The sequence below is a fragment of the Canis lupus genome, chromosome 16 (genome assembly GCF_011100685.1).
Source record: "Canis lupus familiaris isolate Mischka breed German Shepherd chromosome 16, alternate assembly UU_Cfam_GSD_1.0, whole genome shotgun sequence".
Classification (NCBI taxonomy): domain Eukaryota; kingdom Metazoa; phylum Chordata; class Mammalia; order Carnivora; family Canidae; genus Canis; species Canis lupus.
In genome coordinates this window covers 55,264,173-55,283,557 of record NC_049237.1, presented here as the reverse complement: position 1 = coordinate 55,283,557, position 19,385 = coordinate 55,264,173, and the positions used below count along the sequence as shown (strand labels likewise).

Genomic DNA, 19,385 nt, shown 5'->3' with positions numbered 1-19,385 from the left:
TGCAACTCTAATGTTGCCAAAGTGGACACTGCCTGATGAGGAAAGGAGAAAAATCTTTCCTGTGCTGTGCTTCCAATGCTCAGCAGTCCTTTCTCATCCCTGTCGCAGCCCCTTGCACCTGGGAAACCATGGCTTTCATGGGAAGCCGGAGGCCCTACTGGGAGGTCAACATTGGTCTGGAAAAGAGTAGATCAGGTTGTGACCCTGTAGTGCAAGGAAAGTTTCTGATAAGATTGCCCTGCGGAAGTAATGTGGTCCTCTGATTCACCCCTGCCAGGACCTTCAAGCAGGGAAGGAGGACTGAGGAATAGCTCTCAAGAGCAAGTACTCCCTATAGATTCTCCATCGACTGTGTGTTCCAATCTACGCTGACGAGCCTCCCTGTTCATCCATCCTCTCCAGTCATCTCTCCATCATACACCTAGAAATTTCCCATCCTCACAATGCACATATTACTTTCACATAATAGGAGATGAGATGATTTCCTGCCACTCTGCACCATGATTCACAGAAACTAAGAAGGCGACTGTCTGGACCCAGAATGGTAGTTTTTAAAGTAACTGTTTGTGTGTTCAAATGACGTAGCCTGTGAATAAATCCATTGAAAATGACATGGGCCCAGGCATGTTGACTCCTTCTTTCCTAGAAAGTCCTCTGCAAGGCTGAGCTGTTCCTGGTGATAGCTCCATGTCCAGAGAAGAGAAAAAGGAAAACAGGCAGCCCCCATGTGGACAAACCACACACAAATGTCTCCATTAACATGGTCATGAACAGTCTGCACGTGGGCCTGGCCCAGAGATGATCTCTTGTCCATCCTGACGTCTGCCCATGGCATAGCTCCAACGCTGTGACACAGTCGCACAGCACGAGATGCCTGGAGCTTCATTCTGTGAAAGCAAGGTTCCAGAAGACATAGGAACAACCACCCCCTTGCTGGGACCTCTCTAAATCGCACATGAGATAGTGAATCATTGCGGTCAGCTAGAATCATTAAATTTGGCAATAATTTGTGTGAGGTCAGTCTTCTTGGATGTGTAACTCATGAATCGAAAGTTGAGGAATAGATCGGTTTTCGAAATAGCTGCAGTTGAACACCTGACCAGGGCACATTTTTTGGGCCAGAGGTGGTCCATTCGGAGCAAATCCACAACCCGAAGACTCAGAATCACAACAGGAGACCAGACGACCACCTTTGCAGGGTTTGCCTTGGATTCAGGAGCCTAGGATCCTGGGAAGCTGTTGCCCATCCCTGCCAAGGGGACTGTACACTTCTGGCCTCCAGAATGAGGTACCGGTCCCACGTTGTGTCCAAACGAGGACTCGTGGACCTGGACGCATGTACACACTCAAGGAAGAACAGTGTGGGTGAGAGGCTATGTCCTGCAGGTGACACCCGCCTCCAAGGTCTAGATATGAGGCCACAGTGGCTCTGGGGGACATCTGGGGAAGCACACGCTAGGATACTCCCGTCCCACAGTCAAGACGCGACATCCCCATGGGCACAACGCTGTTGTGTCAACCGGGGAAGACTGACAGTCATGTACTGAACCCAGGCGTGTTCCAGGCTGGGGTCCTGGGTGCACCACAGTCCTCCTGGGAGCCTGTGGAAAGGGCTGGGTCGTGTCCTGTGTGTGCACAGGCCATCGCTGGCAGGGAGGGGGAAGCAATTGGCAGACCGAGCACTGCCCCTGCAGCTTCCTCCAGGAGTGGGTCAGGGAGGGGGTCAGCCAGGGAGTGAGGTCATCCGGTCACAGAGCCAACAGAACTGAACCCCCGTAACCAGGCCCCGCATCAGTGCAGCACCCAGATCAGGCTCACTTGGCTGGAGACAATCTGCTACTGGAGGATTTCTATGTTTTGCTGCGCGGCCCACCCACTCCTCGGGGCTCGGCTCCCAGGAACCCCCGGGGAGCCGCGTGTTCCAATGGAGTAGGGCATGGCTCCAGGCTGATACCAAGGCGTCAGGGCGGTGATCCGGAGGCGCCGTCAGTAAGTAACACCGCGCAGGCCACGGCCAGGCCCTGTGCCCACCATCCTGGGAGCCTATCACTCCTCCTCGGTAGGGAACCAGGGATGTGGGCAGTCCCCATGCAGGCTGGGGGACCTGCAGGGCGGCACATTCCCACGGGGATCCTTCAGGGTACCCTGATGGTCACAGGTGGCAGGGGGGAAAACAGGGGCCACGGTCCTCTACCCCCCCGGCGTCCCCACGTGCCCTGCCAGCGCCAATCCCTTCCTCTTCTCCAGGGGCGGTGGTGCAGCTGCGATGGTGTGTCGGTGGAGCAGCTGGGGGTGGCAGCCAGCGCGATGGGGGCCAGACCAGGCGCTGGAGGCCTACCTGCCTGGTGCCGGGCAACTGTCTCACACAGAGATCCACCCGGGACGTGGGGCGAGTCGGAGGAAGGGGTCGTCCTGCCCCACTGCCTCCAGGAGCAGGGAGGTGCCCTGCGCAGCTAACAGAGGCCAGCGCGGGCTCAGGGTGAGTGCAGGGGCTGGCCCCCCCGACACCCGGACCCTGATGCGGCAGGAAGGACACCGGGTCCCAGAAGCCAGCCTGCTACCCCCCCTGGGCCCCCCGACACTCCTGCTCCCACATGAGTCTGGATCCCCTCCTCCCCACACCTTCCCCCATGCCCTGCCCCTGCCTGGGCCAGATGCAGAGGTCCCTGCGCACAGATGTGTGGGGAACATCAGAATAGAGCCCTCAGGGGAGGCCTGGTCACCCGGGGGTTAGCGCCTGCCTTCCGCCAGGCCTGATCTCCGAGGCCCGGGATCGAGCCCGCCTGGGCTCCCTGCACGGGCTGCTTCTCCCTCCGTCTGTGTGGCTGCCTCTCTCGGTCTCTCTCTCTGTGTCTCTTGAGGGTCCTCGTATTGATCCAAATATTTTGAACATTTATCCTCTGAGATTGTTTCTTTATTGCATAGTTGGTCCTGTTTGTGTAAGAGACAGGCAGGGAGCTTGAGCGGGAGAGGGAGCCCCAGCTCCTCAAGCCCACGGGGCCCCAGCGCAGGGCCTGCCGGGGCGGGATCCCAGGTCTCCCTGGCGGCTCCCTGCAGGCTGCACGTCCCCTCTGTCCCACCTCAGGGTGCTGGGGCCGCGGCCGGGAAGGGGCATCAGATTGTCCCGAAGAAGCTCAGCCGGACGGAGCTGCTGGGGCACGAAGACCGACAACTGCTGCTCGCCTTGCAGCGCAGAGATGTCATCTCCATTTGCAGCTTCTTAGACGACTATCGTGGATTCGCCACCACGGACGAGGTGCTGGACCTGCTGTTCACCGAGTGAGCACCTGCCCCTCCTCAGCCCAGTGCTGTGCCACCTGCTGCTAGGGAGGCTGGGGATGGTGTGAGCTTCCCGGCCTCGGGCTGCTCCCCCGCCTGGAGCAGGGTCCCCCAGGGCCTAGCGGGGTCCTGGAGGGCAGCCCCGGGGCCTGGCCTGTGGCGGGTCAGCCAGAGGGTCTGTGCCTGTGCTCAGCAGCTGTCTTCCTCCCCCATCATGAGGCCTGGGCCTCCTCCACCCCGTCACCAGGGTCCTGAGCGGCCTGTTTCCCATTTGAAAGGGAGGTTTGAGAGTCTATCGGGGGTCTGTGTCCTCGGGCAACCAGACCGGGGGACCCCGGGGCACCCCGGGCCCACTCGGTTATGGGCCATGGGCCTCGCCGAGCCCTTTCATGCTCAAGCCTTCAGGAGGCCCCAGCAGGTGCGGGCGCTTCTCCGGGAGCTGCCCGTGGCCCCACGCCCAGAGCTGACGGCCCCCGGGGCTCCGGCCTAGTCAGGGGTCAGAGGGTGACAGCCCCCATTATGAGAGGTCACGTCCACAGGACGATTCATGGGATGCCCCCACCCTCCTCTAGATATGGGTACATCATAGCTGCATGTGGTGACGACGACACGGTCCAGCGTTGGAAACTGTGAGTGACTCCGGCTCCTGCAGGAGGGCCTTCCCTCTCCAGGAGGGCAGCGAAGGGGCTGTGGGGCGGGGGGGCGGCTGCACCCTCACCTCACACATCTGCAATTCCTGTGACAGAGTAAAGGTCTAAGGCCCCTTCTGGAAAAGAGGGCAGCAGAGCCAGGATGGGGTGCGGTCTTGGTGGGAGACACTGGGAACCCTAATGAGAACTTCTCCATGCCCCCCAACCCTCTCTCTGCCCCACACCTGGGGCCCAGAGCAGAGGGGGTGGGGAGCATCGCACTCCCCAATCTGGTGGCACCTGGACCAGGGGGCACAGCAGGTGCTCAGGAGGGCTGGTGAGGCCTCCAGACCAGGTGGCCCCCACCCTGTGGGAGATGAGAGATTAGAGTCAGTGGAAGGACACCCCCGGGGGCCCCTCTGGAGGGAGGCAGGCCAGAGCCACAGTAGGGAAGGTGGCGGTCCTGGGCGGCTCCTGGCAAGGCCTGACAGGACACAGAGCCCGAGCCCTCCTGCCTTGGAGCTTCCCAGAGCGACAGTGTGTGCAGTGAGGGCAATGACAGGCCAGACGCCCCCAGTCCCCGGACGCCTGCCGGTGGACTCAAGGGGCAGGTGGGCAGGGACCAGGCTGAGGAGGGAGTCCCGCTTCCCCAGGAGAGACGGTGATGGTCACCCCGCTGGGCGTGGGCTCCCCAGAACAGAGGCTGCATATCAGCCCCTCCTCAGGGAGCAGGCCTGTGGCAGGCAGGTCCGCCAGGTGGCAGGGGCACAAGGAGCAGGACTGGCCTCTGACACCCCGCACGGGAGGCCGGGTCCCCGGGTCCTGCACGGCTTCCCCGGGACACCTGCATGTGACAGAGCCCTGTCTTCTGACACCTGTGCCCGCCTGTCCCTCCACAGGGCCATCTCCTGCATGCTGGAAATATGGCTGGATTATTATGGGGACGACTTTTGTCAGCTCCCCGAATTTCCCTCCCTTATGAAAATTCTGCAATTCGTAAGACAGCACATGCCAGGTTCAGACGTGGAACTCCGTGCCCGGCGTAACCTCCAGCAATTCAGACGCCTCCATACAGTGGAGCCAGAGGCTGGGGGTGAGGAGGCCTGGGGGTGACTGAGCTGGGGACAGGGTGGGCCCCGCCGATCCAGCCTCCATGCAGCTGGGCTGGGAGCAGGGGGTGGGCTCACACTTCACCCCACGGGCTGCAGCCTGGGGACACCTCCCAGGGCTCATGCCCTCACGCACGTGGAGCAGTGGGAAGAGTGGTCTTGACTTGGGAGGCACGTGGAACGTCCGTCCTAATGGGGATACTTTGCCTTCCTGGAGCTACAGCTTCAGCCCAAGGAAAACACCCTGAAGCAGCTCAGGAGCAAGTCCCAGCTCTGACCGTGGGGACTGCTGCCCCGTCGGGGCCTGCGGGGATCCAGGCCGTCCCGGCTGCTGGGGCTGAGGGCTCGGCCCGCGCTGAAGCGCCCGCTGGGGAGGTGAAGCCCCTGCAGATAGTGGTCACTGCTCTAGTTCACTGCTCCGCCCTGGAGGAGCCCCCTGCACCCGCGGCCACCCCAGAGGAGGAGCAGGCCCCGGCACCTGCAATCGGGGTCCCCAGAGTGCCAGAGCCGCCACCTGCATCTGGAACAACTGGCTTCGACCCCTGAGCTCGCCCCAGCTCCCAACGCAGGGCTCGTGGTGGCTGCAGCCCAACGGAGGCTTGCCCTCCCCTGGCATTTCACTGTTTCTATATTTTCCATTTTTCTTTAACCTTTAACCTGTATAATGGCTTATGAGTTTTATTGTAATAAAGGATAAGTTAACTTCACACAAAATTGACTCTGATGCTTTTAAATGCTACATTGTTGTACTTTAGGTCCTTCACAGTGTGGCAGGCCCGGAGCCCAGGGCACCGGGGGACACAGCCCAGGATCCGGTGCTCCCCGGGCAAAGGCAGAGGACGGGAGGACACAGGACATCAGGTCACTCCTGCCGCCGGGCCGCGGCAAAATTTTGAGGGTACTCAGGCCCCTGCTAATTTGTTTTCCAGTATTTTTGGATTGCAAGAGCAGTTCCAGGGCACCCAAATGACATTAGAAATTTTATGCGGGCTCTAGTGAGGCAAGGAGGGTTGTGTGACTCTCCCAGGTCTACAGGGAATGGTGCTGATCTCTGGACGGAACGTGTACATTTTTCTAGGATCTGTCAACCTGGGGACATTATCCACTTGGCTTCCCTGCCCTCATGGAGGGTATATGCCTCAGGAGAGGAATGTGGAACATGCTGAGAGGGTTTCCGCATGAACGGAAACCAAGCAGTGGAGTGGGAGAACTGTAGCCTCGTTGTGTGAAAGTCTTCTGGGGAACAATCAGAAATGGTCTCCAAATATCGGACCCTCCTCTTGAATAGAAAATGTAGTCAGTGTTTTATAACAACCACCCATGAACAATCCATAATAAGACACATAACAGTAAAAGTAATAATCAAGAGCAATGTAATGATTGGAGGACGATCACAATGACTTTAACGCTATTAAAGCAATTAATACTGCCAAGTCTACTACAACAAACCTAAGAAGTTGGGAGATTCCGGTACATATTTCTCAAATTCCTTGTCAAATCACAAGATATCAGGACCTTCTTCCTGGGGTATCTCAGGGTCTGAGCCCCATGTTCTGATCAAGAAAATTATTTCATAAGGCCAAAACAGGCAGCCTCTGGCATAGAAAGTCAAACCAACTAGGTCCAGGTAATGGGAGATCTTGGGAACTTGTGTGCACATCCCAGTGGGGGAGCTTTAAAGAATGGAGGTGGAAGGGGGGCTGTCTGGGGCTGGCCAGCCACATGATACCCATCAGATTTCAAGTATTTGGCCAGCCCAGGGTGCATGCAGAGAAGGCAGGAGCCAGACTCACAGCCAGGGTGCATGAACCAGGCTATGACTCCCACTAAACCCCAGCATTTTCTTAGCCTTAGCATCCCATTGTCCTTCTTCCACCTCTTCCATCCAACCACTGGAGGTCCAGGTAACCATATTTGCATATAGAGGCTCTGGGCTGTTGGAGTGTGAGCCTCTGTCAACCAGACCAGCAGGGGTGACAAAGGCCAGCATAGGAGTTTCATACTGCTTTTGGGTGAAACCAGGAAGTGCTGAAGTTGCTGGAGTAGGTGGGCAGTCACCACCCGGTGCCTTCAAAAGGCAAGTTCCCCTTTTTTGGAACAAGGAGAGGACTTTAAACATATCCAGGGACTCAGGCTGGCTGAGATTGCCCAATAGTGGTTCCCTGACGCTGAGCTGAAGTACAAAATTCTAAGGATATTTGGGCAGGTGTCAGCTGAAACCTCTCCAGGAAGACAAGAGCTGCTCCTTGGTTCCCAAGTAGACTCGAAAACATTTGACGACTCTGGCCATCCAAGAACAAAATCCCTATGTCTTCCCGCTCATCACAGGAGTTATCTGGACCTACAGGAGCTCTCATAAAGTTTTATTAGAGATTCAGTTAGGTCATGGGAAGCCTGGTTGGATTTCAAGTTTTGACACTATCGGTTCTCAGGGTCTGAGCTGAAGCAGATAATTCTGAGGATGCTTCAGTTCAGGATAACTTTCTCCATCATCTTCACAGAGGCGAGTGATCCCTGGGCCCCCAAGTGTTCTTTAAAAACTTTGTGGAGGTTCTGGTGGACCAAGGATGCCCGGAAATGGCCGCAGCTTGCTATGTGGAGACGGTTTCTAGGAGGCGTTCAGAGGGAAAACCAGGCATAGCCCAGTTAACTCCCTGAAATGAGGATGGAGTAGAGATGGAGCAGATAAAAAGAGAAGGGAGAGCTACTTGGGGAGGGAACCTGAGCTCCATGAATAGGGACCACCAACCCCAACTGTCAGAGTAGACAAGCACATCTCCCCACCCCTCACCCCTGCCCCCAGCCTTATCCCCTGGGTGTTCAGGCACAGCCGCGGTCAGTGCTTGCTTTGGAAGTGGTGCTGTTTAGAGAGCGCTACAGAGTTCCTGTCCTGCTCGACGTGACATTCTCCCCAGGGCTCATTCTTTTCTCTTTTTTAATATATCTGATTTTGTTTCCCCCTTTTCTGTGTTTCAATCCTAAGCTCTCTGCCTATTGTTCGACCCTCTTAAAAAGTTCAGTCTGATCAGGTATGTCCATCAATCTCATCATCTTGTAGAACTCTGTCTCAGAGATTTCTGAGGTGTCACAACCAATATTGTTGCCAGCTGTGCATGTTGCTCCCTGTCGCATGGAGATGTCTCTTGGCTCTCATCCTGGGATTCCCACCAGAGTGTTCTCTTGAGTTTTCCACTACTTTCCTATTGTCACTGTAATGAATTACCATACACTTAGTAACTAAAAACAACAGAAAATATTTCTTTTTTTTTCTTTTTTTACAGGTTTGGAGGCCTAAAACCTACAATGAGTCATTTTAATAGTCGTATGGTGGTATCTCACTGGAGAAACCCCTATGGATTCTCTATGTTTCTTACATACTTCATTGTCTCATTTGATGAAAATACTTTGCTGCAGTTTTCACAATTGGCCTTGGTTCTTTAAAAGCAAATAACTTTGCTTAGTAAAATTATATATGGAGAAAATATAGAAGTGATGTATACAAAATTGTTTCATTGAAGATCTAGTAGGTTCCTTGAGAATAGAGAGTGTGCCTCATTTGTCTATATGTCTGCAATGTGTGTTAATAAAAAACTCCAGGACCACCGTCATCATTACTCTTCCCCCATTTTGAGTTACTACCATTGGTAATTAAGCACTGTTGTCACCTCTGTGTCTACTTCATACATTTCAGCAAACCCTAGGTTTCTGTTCATCAAAACAAATGAATAAATATCCTACCTCAAGTGTAATAATATCGCCTATTCCTCCTTGAATATACTTGGCCAGGACTTTTAGATACTGGCTGTTCTCTTTTATACTTCCAGTTCTTTCCTTGGTCAAAAGCAGGGAGTCTGATGCAGGCTATGGTAAGGCATGGTTGGACAGGATGGTTAAGACCTCTAGTTCCTGTTTCTACCCTAAATGTAGAAGGGCACATTCGGTTTGGGAGTCAGCTGGAATCTCAGGAGGAATCCATTTGAGAAGACCAGAGTTGAAAGGTAACAGGGGGAGCCAAGGGTGGAATAAAGCCATAAAAAATGACTTAAGCCCCAAAGATCAGTTGTATGGAGCTAATTTTCTTAGACTCAGTTTTCCTATAAGTAGATCCTTATCATTTCCCATTGCCTGGGCCCCCGAGCTGTATCATGGCTCTGTCATGCTATTATCTGAAAGTCACTAACTCTTGGAGAATATAAGCAGAGGAGGTTTGGAGACAAAAAACACTGTTAGGAAAATGCCCCATTTTCTGTTACCCATCTCCTGTTCTGTTTCACTGATGAAGTACAGATGGTTCTAAACACCTGGAAAGCCCCTGACTGCAGTTCATCCAAGTCCATCTTACCAGACCTAGGATGTGATGCACACAATCAGGAGGGAGCATTCAGGTACCAGGGAATTATGGTCTCTCAAACATTGACTATCCCATAGGACGTAGTGGGATGTAGGTAGTGTAGGTCGTGGAGTCTTTGGCCTATGTGTAGGATTCTCTCAAGTGCTCAGTTTCTCAAACTGAATAAGTCTTTTATAAACTTGTTTTGTTACCTGAGGAGACTTGGTTCAAAAAAGAATAGATTTGCACGAAGATAGTAATGGTTCTCATGGGTGAAGGTGTCCATACAGACAGGTGGAAAATGACTTCATTTCAGTCCGCACTCACCAGGACTAGTAGAATGTCCCTGCATCATGAGGACATTTCAATACCTCCCTACAGGTATCTGGGGACAGGGGTGTCCTATGATAGCAGAACGGCCTTCAAGGGAGGACAGAGAGTCCTTGTTATTTTGGATGCTCATGGAAGTGGGCAGTTTTGAATGGAAGTAATTGTCAAATGGGAACATAAGCTACGGACACTTTGGCAATAAAATGGAACAGCAATCTTTCAGGTCAGTTAAAGTGATTTTGACTAGATTGACAAGAAGTTGGTTTGAACGAGGACAGGGTATTTTGTCTGAGAACTTGTTTCAGACTCTGCTAACTAAAGTGAAACTCAGTCATTCTGTTCTGAGCTCCCACAGGCTTCCCATCAGGCTGTGGAAACTGCCATGTTCTATGTTACTTTGCCTGGACATGTATTTTCCAATGAAAGTCTGAGGTTCTAGGGCACCTGGGTGGCTCAAACGGTTAAGCATCTGCGTTTGGCTCAGGTCATGATCCTGCAGTCTGGGATCCAGCCCCGCTTTGCTCAGCAGGGAGTCTGCTTCTCCCTCTGCCTCTGCCTTCCCACTTGTGTATACCAGCTCTCTCTCAATTGAAAAACAAACAAACAAACAAACAAACAAACAAGTAAATCTATCTATAAAGTCTGAACTTCTGTTTCCCGAGCAAGGAGGTGAGACATTGGTTATGTTCCTCTCAATATCTCCTTTTCAAAAAGTGCAGGACAGTGAAATACCACTGGGCTGAAAGACAGAACTTCTAGATTTGAGTGCTGAAGCTCCACTCTGGCTTCTAACTGGAAGTGTGGGACACAGAACCAGGGCACTTTCAAATCTCAGATGCTCCTCTGGTCGGTGATCTATAGTTGCCAAACATCACTATGCAGGAGATTTGATCGGACATGTGGTTTTAAAAATTCAGATTCTTAACTTAAAATTCCGAATATGAAAGTGTGAGAGTCTGGAACAGACCTCTGGTTTTCAAAAATATTCTAGGTGACTAGAATCAACTTTCTAAAAAATATTTTTTTTATTTATTCATGATAGACACCGAGAGAGATGCAGAGACACAGGCAGAGGGGGAAGCAGGCTTCCTCTGGGGAGCCCGATGTGGAACTCGATCCCAGGACCCCGGGATCATGATCTGAGTCAAAGGCAGATGCTCAACCATTGAGCCACCCAAGCATCCCTAGGTGACTAGAATCAATTTGGCTCTGGAAACACTGATTTATATTACCTCCAAGGCCACTTCTAGCTCTAAAATTTTAATATTCTAAAAATTCTGGTAAATCTGAGTGTGACACTTATCCTTAGTTTTTATGATTGAACAAGAAACCCGGTCTGTGGGTGTGTATGCGTGTGTGCATATATGCATAATATGTAGCATGAAATGTAGAACCATATCCAATCCCTAATTCTTGGTAAATGAGAACAATGTTAGTGAGGAGAGAGAAGGGAGGAAAAGGTATGGCACAATTTGCACACACTGGGGAATAATCTATGTACATTTATGCTGTGAGGGAATTGTGTGATTTGTAAGGGACAAGAAGCCTGAGGAAGTCATTTTTAACTTGAGTGCCTGAGTAAGTGGTAACAATATTTACTAAGATCTAGAACAGTAAATGAAGATCAGTTTTGGAAAGGAAGGGATAAAGTGCAATAAAAACTAGTTATTTGTGGGTGCCCATCAGAGATCCAGTTAGGGAAGACCAATGCCCTGTAAAACTTTAGCATGAAGTTGAAGTCGGAAATACAGTGTAGGATTTTTATCAGACAAAGCTCATTTAGGTCAACAGAAATCATGCTGGGTATTCAGAACACGAAATTTAATGCAAAGGATTGCTTACACAGGTAGCAGATGGTCAAATGTCCACAGAGATTAATAACTACGGGCCCAGAGGAGGACATGGGAAAGGCGCTATCAGCGGCAGGGGTCCGAAATCCTGGTGTTAGCTACCTACAGCTGGAGGCTGGATGTGTGAGTATGGGACACAGCTAAGCTGGTGCTCAGACCTCTAAGTCAAGAACAGCTCATGAATGATGCTTAAGACTTTAAGGAAGGAGTGCTCCATGGCTGGGGCCCAGACAAGTGGGGTGGAGACATCCTGCAGCCAATGTTCAGACTTTTGAGGAGAAGATACGGCCAAACAGGGGCCATGGAGAACCAGGGTACACAGCAAAACAGGTTGTGGTCCAGCCATGCCTTTATGGGTGCTGGGTGCTGTTAGTTCCTTCAAGGGTTATTGCAAGGCTGCTGAGAAAGCCAAAAGGAGTTGGAGCCTGGAGCCAACCATCTGTTGCTGTTGGGGTGCTGCTGGCCAGAGCTGGAAATGAAAGGGACTGTCTTCACCCTTCATCTTATTTTCCTGTCTACTGCCAATGTCTTGCATTAAAGGGGCTAATGGGAAGCAACTGGCCTCAAGGTCTGGAAGATGCAGTGTGCAGGGCATCCATGCACTGCCGTGGAGTGGAGTAGAGAATGGAGGCTTGGAGCCTGGAAAGGCTGGTGAGGAGATAATGCCACATCAACAGGAGAGGCTGAAACCACAGGAGCTCCTGGAATTGCTTAGAGACATGTGTAATATGAAGATGGATGAATCCAGGGTGTGTGCAATCGCAGGAAAGGGAGAACATAGGACAACAGGGAAGAAGAGAAAGAAAGTAGCTGGAAGACTTCTATCTTCAAGGGCAGAGGAGACAGGAATGAAGGAGGAGACAGACCACATTGTGAAATGCTTGCGATGTATCGAGGTAACAAGAGATACCAACCATAGATTGCCGAGGGTGCCCCTGGAGTCTTTACAAAGAGCATGGTGACCAACACATGTCTAAGAGGTCATGGTCTCCTCATTAAGAGAAATCCCAGCAGGCTGAAGGTGGTAGAGGATGTTTCTGTAAGTCGAGAAGCAGAGGAAGACACTATACACACCACTGTTAATTTTGCAAGGAAACAGGAGAAAAAAAAAAAAACAGAAAGAACAGGGTATGAGGCCTAAATACATTTAGATTCTCAAAGGCAGTTAGTTTTATCTGAGGCCTGGGTAAGCAACTTCTGGGAAGACCCCAGGACCTGTGATACTTGCAAAAAGAGAGCTTCTTCCACCCACTCGTCTCTTGTGTAGTTTTCAGAATAAAAAAATCAGCCCATTAGCCATGAAGATATGTAGCAGCACCAGAACATTTTTTAGAAAAAATGTTTTGATTTCTTATTTTACAGCCTTTATAAATTGGCTCATCCTTGGAAGTAAGTTGTGTTTTATTCTGCTCTCCTTTATTTACATCTCTACAGAAAGCAGGCTTAGTCAAATAGGTAAGGACATTCTCCAGACTGAGCCAAGGGGCTATCTTTCTTCTGTTCTGGAGCAGTGTGCTGTCAGTCTAGGATGACAGTGGCCTGTGACATATATATTGCTAGCCCTGAAAGCTGGGAGTCTGAATTTTGGCAAATAAGGGCCAAAGCAAACCTGTGTGCTATTACCATTAGCCCAGACAAGCAAGGATCACAAGGTCACAGGAGGGATCTTGGAAAGTGTCCAACTCTTCTGCAGCTGTTTCCACTTCTTCTTCCACCCAGCTGCTCACCAGAGCTGCTAAAAATAATCCCTGTTCAGGCTTCTGCTCTCAGCCAGGGCCCCATTTTGTGGACAGGCTAAGAACATAAGACCAAAAGCCAAAGTGTTGCTGTGACTAAGCCGGCAACAGTGGCATCTTCTGGGGTCTCTATCTCTTCCGCTGTAATGAGGTGTTGAATTAGACTATCTCTAGGAACCCTGCTCTTGAAGAGGCCATGACTGCTACATTCTCACTACAAGAGGCCAGCATGAAGACACTACCCAATCTTTGGCCAGCTTAAACTTTGACACAGGCCCTTTTCATTATGGCACTTGATGTTCCAGATTGAAGAGGGAGGGGAAGCCATGCTAACAGCTATCTGTGAAGGAGCCGGAGAAGCATGAGCCAGCAGGACTGCTAAGGTGGCCACAATTTGTGTCCATCACGTGGGCATGTACTATGTGGTTGAGTCGTCTCATATTACAGAGACCAGAGTCTGAACGACAAAGACCCAGGGTCACAGCTCTGTCTGAAGCCAGGGTTTTAGAACATTTCAACCATGGTCCCACCTTTCCATTCTACCTGTTTAATCTGTTAATCTGCTCACTCACTTTATCAATCCATAAAATAATTAAGGGGGCCTCTGCCAGCAAGTGAGGATTCCGAAGGTCAACATAACACAGTGCCTTCCCCCAGGCCCCTCACGGCCTACAGATCATATTTCTCTGCAGTGTCAGAAGCTGGATTGACAGCTTCATTCAAAGAATGCCCATGTTGGAGGTCAAGAGAATAAATCCAGAGATGTTTGCCGCATGGAGCTCACAGCCAGAGGATCTTTGCTTCTCACTTCCTGTAGCTCCGGCTTGGCTTTTAATTATTCTTCCTTTTTTTGCAGCAAAGTGGCATCAGTTCAGCTCTACAGCCCCCAATCTTATCTTCAAAGGAAAGGCACTCAACCTCACAGCGACCATCCATCTCTGACACTGCATCCTTCTGTGCATAGCTCCATGGGCTGTGTGGAGAAAGTAAGGCCTCAGTTATCCAGTACTTGGTGACCAGAAAGCAACATAACATCACCCAGGCCAAAATCACAATTCCCTATTACCGAGTCTCCTGCAGACACCAAGTACACGCCTGGTGATCAGAAAAAGCACATGTCATGTGAGCAGCTGTATGGGAGCTCAGATTCCCTGCACAACTTACACAGTGTCCCTACTGGGTATTCAATTCCTTCTGCCATAGTCATTTCTAGGATATCTAGAAGCAGAGTATGTCTTCCTGGGATGGAGGCAGTCTACTTTCTAATTTCAACGACATTCCTTCCCAATGTGTGATTGTTTTCATGTCTCCAAATTAATAGTCTCAGATATATGACAAAAGGTAAAGATGGTGCTGTTTATACTGTAGACAGGTCAACGATAGGCCACATGCAACGATAGACCACAGCCATGTGGCTGTGGAGTTTCAAGATTTTAGGTGCAAAGATAAAAGAAACCTGAGGCTGATCCATTCTGTAAGAAATATCAATGAATAATGGGTTTAATTCTGGAATTCAGGGTGATGTGGACAACGAGTTTTTCTTTAGAACAAAGATTAAGCTGAAGAGAGTAAAGGTATTTTGAGATAAATGATTGAAAAAAGTTTTTGGTGACAGATGTTCTCAAGAGAAATAATACAAAGAACTGGCAGTCACTCCCAAAGGGAACTTGTTCTTGGAAAATACAGCTTTGAGGAGGAGAAAGAACACATATTGCTGTCGTATACCTGAGATAATGCCATGCTGAAGAAACACTGAGCCTGTTTGTACCCCAGTTAGGACTCAGACCAACAGAAAGGAATTGCACAGCCTTAGATTTCTGCTCAAAGTAAGAGGAAATTTTTAATAGAGTCCAAAGTTGAACTGGGGATATTGTAATAGACTACTGAAGTTCATCAGGCATCTAGCCAATCAACTGACATGGAATACTCATAAGGTGTTTAAATACTTAATTGAGGCAGATAATAAGAATGAGAATGATGATTAAAAAAAGAATGATAAGCAGACAATAATAATATTGTACTTTCTCAGGCACAGAGGATGTGTCTGGCTTTGTTTAAGCAGATTATAGAAAGAGAGGGATTATTAAACCTTCCCAAACAGTTATTTCTCACGTCAAACAATGAGTAATGGGATCTCTGGACAACACGAGGAGACTCAGCAAAAGACATCATTCATAGGCCCCATGTCTCTGTATGGTTGCTCAATTTAGAGCTAATGGCAATAAAAATGGGGTCATAGTTTGACGATATTCATGATGTAATATTCATTTTGTCAATTAAAACTTTCAGTTAAACACGGAGATATCATAAAGAGCATCCTACACAAAAGTTTTTTTAGACTCCATGGTTTCAGAATAAATATCCTAAAACATGGTGGCATAGGAGATGACACTTTTATTCTCTCAGTGTCCAGGGATGACAAGTGAACATCAAGAATTCAGCAGGGCCCCAGGGCTTGTGCAGCCCAGTCACTGACCAAGGCCTTGCAAAATTTCTCTTGGCCTCTGTTTAGTAAAGAAGACAAATGGACTTAGGTTTTCACCTTTCCTAAGGCTTATTCAAATTCATAAACTGGAAATGGTCATGGTCACAGTAGGAATTAATTGTCTTGTCGAATCAAAAATCTTTCAGCAGAGACTACCAATTCTGTAAACAGAATAAGCCATAGTGACACTTCCAAACCATGAGCTAACCCCGTGCCTACCTCCCTGCATCTACAACTGCCAAAACCATAATGTGTAAAAAAAGGTGCAAGCCTACGACATACTCCAATTAAGTCAAAAGTATATAAAGAATATTGGTGTAGAATTACCTGAGGAAAACTTAAAATTCGGCATAATAACACTGGATTTAAGATATAGACCTGTCAGAAAGGAGCTTTAAAGGAATGTTTCCCAAAAGCATAAAACCATCCAGAGGATTTCACTTGTTGTAGACCCGAGACACACCTAGACAGACAATGATATTCATTAAGACCTTCATCATCTTTGTATATTGGATTCATAGTAGACAGAGATGAAGGTGTAGAAGCAAAGCATGGACACCATATTCCCAAATAATTGGTTACAGCTACAAACATTCTGGCTGGTGAGGATAAGGTGTTCCTATGTGATACCTGAGCTCTTTTGGGAGAATGATCTTCCCTGTCCTAGATCACTAATGTCTAACTCTCCTTGGCTCGCTTGAGGTTACTCAAAATGAAAAAGGACACCCATTAAGATTTCCACTGAACATAGAAACACTAAAGAAAGTCTGTTCAGAAATAGGTAGGGGCAGTTAGGGAGCTTGAGAAAGATCTGAAGGTGCTGTCTGTTGTGGGAGGCAAGATTAGGAGCTGGGCTGACCTGAATGGTCTCTGTCAGGGAGAGACCACACCCAAATCCTGTAATCCAATCTAGCAATTAGAGTGGATGAGAGGACTTTGTGCCTTATCCCAGGGCCCAAAAACCATAAAAGGTGGAGGTGAGGTTCACTATCTGACATTTGGAAACCGGCACAGTGAGAGGAGCATCGCTTTGCGACACGAAGCTCCTGGTTGAATGTATCTTGTGGTCACTGTTTTTGCAGACATGGAGGCTGCCCACCTCCACCCCTCAGAGGAGCCTCAGTTCAGCGCCTCTCCCAAACCCCAGTCATGCTGGTCAAGGAGAGGCGGTGCTGAAGTCCACGGAGGACCCTCTGTGCCCGAGACGACATCCCCTGCATCAAAGACGCTCTCCTCCCCGACTGACCCCTTGGCTCCCGCATCAGCAGGGCTGCCTCCCACCAAGACACCTCTGAGTTGGAAGAGCCTTTCCCAGGTGGGAGCCGGGCTTCAGAACATGGGCAACACTTGCTATGTGAATGCGACCCTACAGTGTCTGACCTACACAGAGCCCCTCGCCAGCTACATGCTGTCCCAGCAGCACGGGACCACCTGTAGGAGGCAGACATCCTGCATGCTGTGTACCCTGCAGGCTCACCTGACGCGGGTTCTCTGCCATCCTGGACGTGTGCTCCGGCCCCTGCCACTCCTGCTCGCCGCCTTCCACAGACACAAGCAGGAAGATGCCCATGAGTATCTCATGTTCATTCTGGATGCAATGCAGCAAGCATGCTTGCCTGAGGACAAGCTCTCAGACCCTGAGCGTCCTCAGGACAGCACCCTCATCCAGCAACTCTTTGAGGGGTACTGGAGGTCTCAAATCCAGTGTCTCCACTGCCAAGGCATTTCGAGCACTCTGGAACCTTACCTGGACATCAGCCTGGACATCGGGGATGCTCACAGCGTCAGCCAAGCTTTGGAGCAGTTGGTGAAGCCCGAACTGCTGGAAGGTGAAAATGCCTACCATTGTCGTAAGTGTCTGGAGAAGGTGCCTGCGTCCAAGGTGTTGACTTTGCACACTTCCCCGAAGGTCCTCATCCTGGTCTTGAGACAATTCTCAGACTTGACAGGCAACAAAATGACTAAGGAGGTGCAATATCCTGAGCGCCTTGACATGCAACACTGCCTGTCTGAGCAGAGGGCAGGACCCTTGGTTTATGTGCTCTATGCCGTGCTGGTGCACGCTGGGAGGAGTTGCCACAGCGGACATTACTTCTGTTTCGTAAAGGCAGGAAATGGCCAGTGGTATAAAATGGATGATGCTAAGGTCAGTGCCTGTGATGTGACTTCCGTGCTGCGCCAACCTGCCTATGTCCTCTTTTATATGCAGAAGACTGATCTGGAGAGAGACCTTGGGAGGGAGTCAGTCAAGGAGGGAGGACTCGCATCTCCCGAGGCAGACCCCACAGTGGTGGGTGAGGCCTCAGGAGAGCCGGCAACGGATCCCTCCGTGAACCTTCCTGAGTTGGAGGAGTGTGGGGAAGAGACCTCAAGGCAACAAATGACATTAGACCAGTGGAGATGCCTCCAAGAATGCAACCGCCCTAAGCCTGAACTCAATGTCAGGAGAAGAGAAATTGCTCTTCCTGCGAACGCAGTCATCCTTCACCACTCCAAATACAGACCTGAGATGCAGAAGAATCATCCTCAGCAGACCGTCGACCTGCTCACCACTGCGGCTGGGATGCTCCCACCTCAGGTGGCCGGGGACGTGGCCAAAGTCCCGCGTGTGCCAGGGAGAGCCAGACCTACCAAGAGGATGAGCAAGAAGGGACAGAGGTCTGGGGAAGCAGTCCAGGGATGTGTCTCCTAACTTTGGTGCACATGGGCGCACACACCCACACACACAGCATCACTCACTCACTCCAAACCCGAACACAGTCCCATACTGGAAATATTTTGTGTTGTGTGAAGTGTGTGTTCTATATGTATGGAAGAACCATCTATCTGGTGTGTTCATGGGATATGGCCTTCAACTGAAACTTGAGGACACTGATATTTAAACCTGGTTCATTGTCATGATCTTTTATTGGGATAGTGTGGATTTCATATGGGGTGTATCGAGGAACCTGCCTCTCCTTCAGCCTTGGGGAGAGTGGGGGCCACTTGCAGGTGAGAGGCAGTGAGCAATCAGGGTTGAGAGTGGATATGATGCTGAAGACCTGGGGTTGAAGTCAGTATGTTTGACCCTTTCATCATGCTCCCCACTTCCCAATGCTTTTCTTCTATTTATATTGAAAGAGTATTTCTCTGAACATAAGTATGTATTGGGTCTTGCTAGCGATGTGTCTTGGTCATTGCTTGGAAATTGTAAGATGGAAATTAAGTGCTTATTTTTGGGGCGATAACTGCATCCAGACATGATTGAACTACAGTGATTTTATTATGTTCCCTTCACTCTCTCCCACATTAAGACTGAAGAGAAGCAAACTAACAAGGACTCTTATTCCAAAGGGAAATGCCCAGCCTCCCACTGAACATAACTTTTTATGACTATTTTGCTACCGTCTACTCTGTGGCATCTCTTGACCCAGAAGAAGTGGACTCTGGATTTCAGACCAGTTCAAATTCAAATTTGGACCTGGGTTGATACCTCTGGAAAACAGTGCCAAGTTCATGAGTCTACCAAAGCGTTTTGAGGTCAGGTTATAGGTGTTCTATGTTATCATTGCATTTCTTACAAAAGAGTTTGACTAGTTCATTGTAGAATGGAAATTATTGCATGACCAGCAAACGCCTCTGAGTGTGACCGTAGATG

At 50.0% G+C, this 19,385-nt stretch overlaps 2 protein-coding genes and 1 long non-coding RNA gene across 3 annotated transcripts; 2 read left to right on the top strand and 1 right to left on the bottom strand.

Annotated features, from left to right (window-relative positions):
- The first annotated feature begins 2,266 nt into the window (after positions 1-2,266).
- LOC119877074 (ral guanine nucleotide dissociation stimulator-like) lies at positions 2,267-5,721 on the top strand. The gene is made up of 5 exons (XM_038559207.1): positions 2,267-2,479; positions 3,086-3,279; positions 3,852-3,908; positions 4,808-5,001; positions 5,241-5,721. The coding sequence occupies exons 1-5, from the start codon at positions 2,267-2,269 to the stop codon at positions 5,561-5,563; spliced, it is 981 nt and encodes a 326-aa protein (XP_038415135.1). The 3' UTR covers positions 5,564-5,721.
- Positions 5,722-11,477: 5,756 nt separating this feature from the next.
- On the bottom strand, positions 11,478-14,115 carry LOC119877079. The gene is made up of 2 exons (XR_005371140.1): positions 13,836-14,115; positions 11,478-13,262 (listed from the first exon to the last, which is right to left on the bottom strand). It is a non-coding gene; the product is annotated as an uncharacterized LOC119877079 (long non-coding RNA).
- Positions 14,116-16,832: 2,717 nt separating this feature from the next.
- LOC119877073 (ubiquitin carboxyl-terminal hydrolase 17-like protein 6) lies at positions 16,833-18,440 on the top strand. The gene has a single exon (XM_038559206.1). The coding sequence runs from the start codon at positions 16,833-16,835 to the stop codon at positions 18,438-18,440; it is 1,608 nt and encodes a 535-aa protein (XP_038415134.1).
- Positions 18,441-19,385: the final 945 nt, after the last annotated feature.

Excerpts from the sequence above, each read along its gene's own strand:
- LOC119877073 (XM_038559206.1), top strand. The coding sequence starts at position 16,833 with ATGGAGGCTGCCCACCTCCACCCCTCAGAGGAGCCTCAGTTCAGCGCC.
- LOC119877074 (XM_038559207.1), top strand. The coding sequence starts at position 2,267 with ATGGTGTGTCGGTGGAGCAGCTGGGGGTGGCAGCCAGCGCGATGGGGG. Across the intron at positions 2,480-3,085 it reads GAGGCCAGCGCGGGCTCAGG|GGTGCTGGGGCCGCGGCCGG; the intron begins GTGAGTGCAGGG and ends GTCCCACCTCAG. Across the intron at positions 3,909-4,807 it reads ACGGTCCAGCGTTGGAAACT|GGCCATCTCCTGCATGCTGG; the intron begins GTGAGTGACTCC and ends GTCCCTCCACAG.